The sequence below is a fragment of the Typopeltis vanoorti genome, chromosome 23 (assembly GCF_054136105.1).
Source record: "Typopeltis vanoorti isolate ZY-2024b chromosome 23, IOZ_Tvanoo_1.0, whole genome shotgun sequence".
Classification (NCBI taxonomy): Eukaryota; Metazoa; Arthropoda; class Arachnida; order Uropygi; family Thelyphonidae; genus Typopeltis; species Typopeltis vanoorti.
The window spans coordinates 17,367,405-17,375,076 of record NC_143571.1 but is presented as its reverse complement, the minus strand read 5'-3'; the positions used below and the strand labels follow the sequence as shown (position 1 = coordinate 17,375,076).

At 34.6% G+C, this 7,672-nt stretch overlaps 1 protein-coding gene across 3 annotated transcripts in view; it reads right to left on the bottom strand.

Annotated features, from left to right (window-relative positions):
• Positions 1-3,113: 3,113 nt before the first annotated feature.
• LOC150093659 (uncharacterized) overlaps positions 3,114-7,672 on the bottom strand; it is a 162,131-nt gene continuing 157,572 nt past the window's right edge. For all 3 annotated transcript variants that reach the window (XM_090412751.1, XM_090412752.1, XM_090412749.1), the window contains exon 10: positions 3,114-3,400. In XM_090412751.1, coding sequence (XP_090268877.1) covers positions 3,232-3,400 — 169 coding nt within the window. In that variant the 3' untranslated portion in view covers positions 3,114-3,231. The remainder of the gene's footprint in view (positions 3,401-7,672) is intronic.

Below are 7,672 nucleotides of genomic sequence, written 5' to 3'. Positions count from 1 at the left end.
TTAGGTGATAAAAAGTAGGTGATGACAACTGCCTAAAACAAATGAATGCTATATGCATCATAGCGGACAAAGAACGATCGAAATCAGTCAATCGTTAATCGCTCATGAAAGTATGATGAGCGCTTATAACGTTTCAATAAAATCTCTGGTTTTTTTTGTCTTGTTAATTACATGTTAGTTGGCAGTGAAGAAAATACATCATGTCTACTACTCGAAAATGTGTCAATAGTGTAGATTCCTTCTGCTACATTTGTGGCAGCTTTACTGTTCCCAGTCAAAGGACAAATATCACTGATTTCGTTAAGAAAGTGTACTTTGCATACATTGACATAAAACTTGCAGATTGGGACAATTCATGGGCTCCAAATAAAGTGTGTAAGTCATGTGTAGAAAATTTACGACAGTGGAGCAAGGGAAAACACCAAAAATTAGCTTTTGGCATTCCAATGATTTGGCGTGAACCGAAAAATCACGTAGATGATTGCTATTTTTGTTTAGTTCAGACTTCTGGTTATAATAAGAAGAATAAGAAAAAAATTGCGTATCCAAATCTCTACTCAGCAATTCAGCCGGTTGCTCATTCCAATGAAATAGCCATGCCAATTTATAAAGGACTTCCTTTACTTGAGAACGAGCATGATCAGGATATGCCAGATGTTCTTGAGGAGCAAGACCCGAATGTTGATTTAGACAATGAAAATTTAATTTCTAGTTCTGGACTGCAACGTTCTACTCAAGCGGAATTGAGTGACTTAGTAAGAGATTTGGGCCTATCAAAGGAATCATCGGAATTGTTAGCTTCAAGATTAAATGAAAAAAATTTACTGGAGCAAGATACGAAGATAACTTTTTATCGTAGCAGGGAAAGTAATCTTGTACAATATTTTAAACACGAGTGTGGGTTTGTTTACTGTAACAATGTGTCAGGTTTACTAACTGAAATGAGTGTTGTACAATATCATCCAAATCAGTGGCATTTATTTATCGACAGTTCAAGCAGAAGTCTCAAGTGTGTCTTACTACACAATGGGAATGTATATGGCTCAATTCCTATTGGCTATTCAGTCCACTTAAAGGAAACATAAGAGGACATTAAAAAGGTTCTGAAGTTATTAAAATATACAGACCATAACTGGATCATCTGTGTGGATCTTAAAATGGTGAACTTTTTACTTGGCTTTCAAAGAGGATATACAAAGTTTCTGTTTTCTATGCTTCTGGGATAGTCGAGCTAGAAACCAACACTGGAGTCAGAAACATTGGCCTCTTAGAATATCCGTAAATGTTGGAAAACAGAATGTTATAAATCAACCTTTAATCGGCAGAGAAAAAATCATTTTTCCACATCTACACATCAAACTAGGTCTTATGAAGTAGTATGTTAAAGCTTTAGATTTACAAGGTGACTGTTTCCAATACATATGTGAAAAATTTCCACGACTTAGTTATGAAAAAATTAAAGCCGGTGTATATGATAGACTGCAAATTAGAACTTTAATGAGAGACCCAAATTTCATCAACTCTATGAACGAAATTGAGAAAGAGGCCTGGACTTCATTTACGATGGTTGCGAATAATTTTCTTGGAAACAAAAAAGCATGCAATTACAAAGATCTAGTGGAAACAATGCTTGAAAATTTCCAGCACCTAGGTTGCAACATGAGCATAAAGCTTCATTTCCTATACAGTCATCTTGATAGATTTCCCAAGAATTTAGGTGCTGTAAGCGATGAACAGGGCGAAAGATTTCATCAAGACTTAAAAACTATGGAAGATCGGTACCAAGGAAGATGGGATTCTCACATGATGGCCGACTACTGTTGGAGTATTCAAAGGGATTGCCAAAACAGAACACACAGCAGAAATTGCTACAAACAAAAATTTATTCCCTGAAACTCATGTGTAAGTAAAATTGTTATTTTTTTATAAATATTCTTGTAATTTTTAATGAATATTGTTAAGTAATTATGTATCTAATTATCGGCCTCTCTCGCATTCAAAGCACCAGTACGTGCCGTTGCAGGTTTTTACGCATTTATTCGTTTACTAACAAGCGAGAGCGGTGAGCACTCAGATTCTGATCTGTGCACCGCTTTGAATAATAGGCTATATCTTCGGGAATTTTTCGAATTTCTTGATAAAAAGTTAGGAACAGATTTTTAAAAGTACATACTTTCAGAAAATAATATTAAAAAATCGATTTTTTTGATCCTCTAAATAGTACTGCCTCCTTAAAACTATCAAAACTTACAAATTAGCAAAAAGAAAATGCCATAAAGGAAAAACCTGACGTGATAGAGAAAAATGGGTTTGATATTTGAAATCAGCGCACCCAAATTAGTAAAAAACCAAGTCTCATATAAAAGTCAGCAAAAATTGTGTTGGACTGTGTAATCAACATTAATTCAATTGATAAATACAAGTTTATTCATTTTGGACTGAGAATACTGCAGGAGTATTATATTTATTTATAGTCATATGCTATGTGTCAGTAAAGCTAGAAACATTAGGCTGATGGCAGACAGAGAGTTAAAGTTTAGGGAACATGATGCTAAAGTGGTTAAAGCCATCCCATCAGATATCTGCAATAATGAAGTTATTTTCCTATTTTACATAACTTTGCTATAACTACATCCAGAGCACTTTGCTCACATATGGTCACTTAGGTGCAGAGGAGACAAACGAAAAGATCCAACAGAGCAAACCAAGATATGTAGCCTATGTAATTGTGCATATGAAGGCAAAATGTTGTCGTCAAAGTCTGAGTAATTGCAGTATAGACACAAATGAGATTTTACAGCTCATGACAGAAAGGGGAGAAATTCAGGTCATCCCAAGGAAGATGAATAGGGGTGTGGTTAGGAAAACATATAAGGTTCATGATTTTCATGACATGTGGTGAGTGTTTGGAAAATGGACCACCACTGGATGATGTGACTGCATCTTTAATGAATGTTTTCAAAGAATGATATGTAAGTATTTAGGCACATATCCTCAAAGGTCCTTGATTCTAGAGAAGTGTGCAAAATAATAATGATAGATTGTGTTAATATTCTTTTCGTAATATGCCAAGTATTTAAAATAATTGAAATCAGCCATTTTTTTCATATAATAATAAATTTTTAAGTTACAATATATAATATGATACAAATTGTTCTCAGAACAATTTTAAATCAAAATTTGTAAAGACTGGCATAAAGCTGGCATTCTGTCAGTTTTTATGAAATGCTTTTAGATAGGACAGTCATACACAGCAATGCTCCTATCATCAGATACAGATACAATCCTGCTGCCATTATGATTGTACTTAGCACACCATGCTTGATCTGCATGATCCTGAAATGTATGGATGCACTCTCGTGAAGTTATATCCCATATTTTAACGGACTTATCAGAAGAGCTGAAACGGAACATAATAAATTATGAATGTTTGTACAAATATATAAATAAAACAAGAGAAATAAGAAAAAACTGGAGACAGAGAGAGAGAATATGGATAATCATAATAAAGAGAACGTTTGATTTTAAATAAAATTAAAAAAATATATATATAGAAAGTTTTTCTACTTTGTTAACAAAGTAAATCAAATGCGACAAGAAATTATATTCTTGTTTACTTTCACCAAAGGGAAAGCAAACAAATTTGCATGTGAAATATTTGCACGACTAGGCTACTTGTATATGGAGGCTGTTGACTTGACATCAACTGCCTTAGCCTCTTAGAATGCAAGGCACACTTCCTTTCAGACATATATATTGCTATGCATTATGGGAATAGTCACTACTCAGACCAGTTTTGATCTTTATCAAGGTGAAAAAGTAAAGGGATGTTCATTGTAGGCCTAGAATAGGGATGCAAGAGACATAGTATTAGACAAGAAAAGACAGATGGATAGTATGAAAGAGAGAAAAAAAAGACCTAAGCTCAAAATTTTATCATGTAGCCAATGGCTGTCCTTTTAACTTTTTCACCAGTCTAATGTAGCTGAACAACCAAAAGACCATTTGAAACTAAAATCCAGAGATGACTGGTACCCAGGTGGTTAGCCTTATCTAAATTAACCACCTTGAGTTGGCCTTTTCTGTTTGGGCTTTCTCTCCAGTCATCCCTGCAGTTGACCATAAGATCACAGTGAACTAAGAGGATGAAACTATTTAAAAGACCTCTCATAATAAAAATTGGCAGAAATTTATCTCCTCCTGGTGAATATTGCATACTATAGGTGGTTCCCAAACTGTGGGCTTCAGCCCTCTTGGGGGCCGTTAGTTTTGTTGAGGGAGGGGGGGGGGGGGCTGTGAAATAATGAAAACAAATTTGAAATGTTTTAAGACTAAGTGTGCCATGTCAAATGTGTATGTAAAATGCTAAAAATGTAATATTTGCATTTGATTTTTGCAATATTCGCTGTGAATGTTTTGTATTAAATATAAATACAATAAATATTATAATAATATATGTCTGTATTACGATTATTTTTCCGATGGGGGGGGGGGGGGCTGTGAAATATTTAAATTTTCCAAGGGGGCCTTGACATCCATAAGTTTGGGAAGCACTGGTCTACACCACCTAGCCCAAAAATTTGGTTTCTCCCAGAATACTTCTTTCTAAACACAAAAATCATTGGACTGAGCAATAAAATTGACATAATACAATATTGAAAAGCATTTGTATGTTGTATTGCTGGTTTTCAAATCCATGTTTTTTCCTAACTTTCCATAAATGATATTTTAACTCATTAATTATAAAAATCAAAATTATCTTCCCATTGCTGACAGGTGGGGATAGTTAGCATGAAAAAAAAAAAAAAAACTGTTCTGTTATAAGCAATGCCCTACACATTACATAATCTGTTCCAAATAAACGAGGTAAGCTGGAGAATGCATGCTCTAATATTTCTAATCTGTAACAGACTGCATCTCTAATGTTAAAGTACCTCCATTTGATCACATATTTACTAGGAGGTGACAATGCACAATTCTCCTAGCAAGATCCACCTGTTAGGGTATCCTTAGAATTACAGTAAGTTATTAAACAAAGTGTTACTCTTAGTACCCAACTGTGGAAGTTCATGGTGGAAGATATTAAAGATTTCCTTATGCCAAGTTTTGCTGCTATTAACAGAAAGAATACCAATACAAAATGCTGTAGTATTCAGGAACAATCTCAACTCTTGGGCCATTATAATCATTGATTCCAAATAGTGGGGGATGAAAACCAAGGTAGCAGAAAAGGTCTGCACATGTGTGACTGGTCTGTAACATTTTATGAATTTTTGAAGCTGTATTACTTAAAAAGCAGAATTTTTAAAGCCTCCGTGCTTTTTTGATAGATGAAGAAATTCCTTTTCAACTTCTTGGTATCAGCTGGACCAAAAAAAACTGCAGGTTAACTATATAATTGTTTTTCTTCAGCTTCAGTAATGTCTGTAATATTTATTATGTACAGCTGAGAAGGGAAGCTTATAGTTTTAAGTAGTATTTAGAAGAAAAGAAAAGTGCTTTCCAGGCATCTATAGTTTCAATGTTTTTGTATAAAAGTTCTTGAACTGGAAATATTGGATAGGTGGAGAAGGGAATTCCAAGTATAATGAGAGGCTCTCTTAGGGGTTCAAAGGAAATATCTCTGAAATCCCACTTTCCAAAAACATTTAATTTTGTCTTGTCAGCCTTGGCAGTTAATCCACTGATTTTGTTGAATTTTTCCAAAATACCAAAAGGACTGTACATGAAATCATCCCTCAAAATGCCTACTACATCATTAGCATATGCTAATACTTTATTTTCCTTCATAGTTGAGGGAACTGCTTGAAGTTACCACAGCAAAGAGCAATGGATTAAGTGGGAAACCTTGTTGACTTCTTTTTGAATTTCAATAGTGTCTGATAGAACCAATTAACTAAGAGGCAGGTAGTTGTATTGGCATAGGCTCCTTTTATGACATAAAGAAGTCTTTTACCCACACCAATTTACTAGAGGATTTGAGCAGAAAGGGATGTTGGGCATTATCAAATGCTTGAGTAAGATCCACTGAGAGACTAACATTGGCTGCTTTTACACATTATCTAGATGAAGTAGATCATGTAGTAGACCATGTACATTACATTTTACTCCTCGGCCTGGAACTCCATACACCTGTGCACTTTTAATTACGCATTTCATTCCTAATTTGAGCTTGTTATTGATGATGCATAAAAATATCTTGTAGTCAGTATTAGATAGCCAAATAAACTTCCGGCTGTTGATTAAGGCATGATATCAATTAGATTTTGGAATGAGGATGATATAGCTTGCTACAAATCACTTGGTATGTAACCTGTAGAGAAGAATTAAACAGTATAACTAGAATGGGAAGAATAAAATCCAGAGCTTGTGGTAATGTTCCATCCCTAGACCATCAGGTTGCAGGGATTTTCTTGTTTTGCATTCCTTATAGGCTGTGATAACTCCAGCTGCTGAAATGGGTCTGTCAAGTCCATCTCTTGGATGTGAACAGGAAAGGCATTCATGTTCCAAGAGTTATAGTTTCCCATGGTACCACTGTCTTCAAACAGATTTTTATAATATTTTTGAAAGGTTTCAAGGATATCTTGTGCAGTGGGCACATCTTCGCCATCCATGTAGAGTTGAGCGATAGTCCTTTCTTTGAAGAACTTGGTGAAATGTCTGTTGAAGAATGATGATGGAGGGTAATTTGCTAAGTGCTGTTGCATTCTTATTTTAAAATTTCTTAATTCCACTTGTTTAGCCTTTCCACTTCTATCTTGATGTTTCTAATGATTTTGTTGCATTCTATACCATTGCATTGGTTTGGTTTGAGCCAGTTTTCATCTTTAAAAAAGTCTTTCAAATTTTTTCTTTTGAGGAAAGCCTGTTCCTTTTCTCATTTAATCATATTTTGTTTTACTACTTGTTTGAATTTTCACCATATATCCCGGTTCCAGGTAACATTATTCCAGTCTGAACAGAGTCTGGAGTTTGGTTGAAAGGATCTATGGGAAATTTAGTGGAAGAACTGATGGTAAAGAAATGATCTCTACTTGTTCCATGCAGTGGAATTAAGTAGAACTGGATTATGATCTAACATATTGATGTTAAGATGTTTTATTTGATTACACTGTTTATAAGGGAAGAAGATAATATAAATCGATCAAAATTGGAACCAATACCCTGATTCATGTAAGTGTAAGCCTGGAGATATACAGAGGATGTGAATCCTCCATATGTCTGCTAACTGAGTATTGTCGAGACAGTTGACAATACTCTATTGTCAGTCTATTGTCAAGAATAAGAACCCCTACTGCAGCCCTGTAAAAACCTTCCAAAGTGCCAATAAGAAAAATTGGTATCTATCTGTTAAAGTTTTTATATCTGCAGAAGTATGTTTCTTCGAGAAACAAAAACCTGATATTATGGTGTAGCATAAGTTTCCAAATAACTTCTTATTTAATAGACCTCTAGAATCCTCATACATTTAATGAAGCAATGCAAAAGGAGATGATGTAATCATTGAAATGCATCTGGTAAGTCTTTAATTTCTAGATTTTGAATGAACTGCATGAAGTCTTCAATCTGTGAAAGAGCAACTGTGTAGACTACTTCCTGCAAATTCTTTTTCAGTTTTTTACACGTTGGGTCTCATTATTTCAATTTCATGGCTACTGTTTGTTTTGGA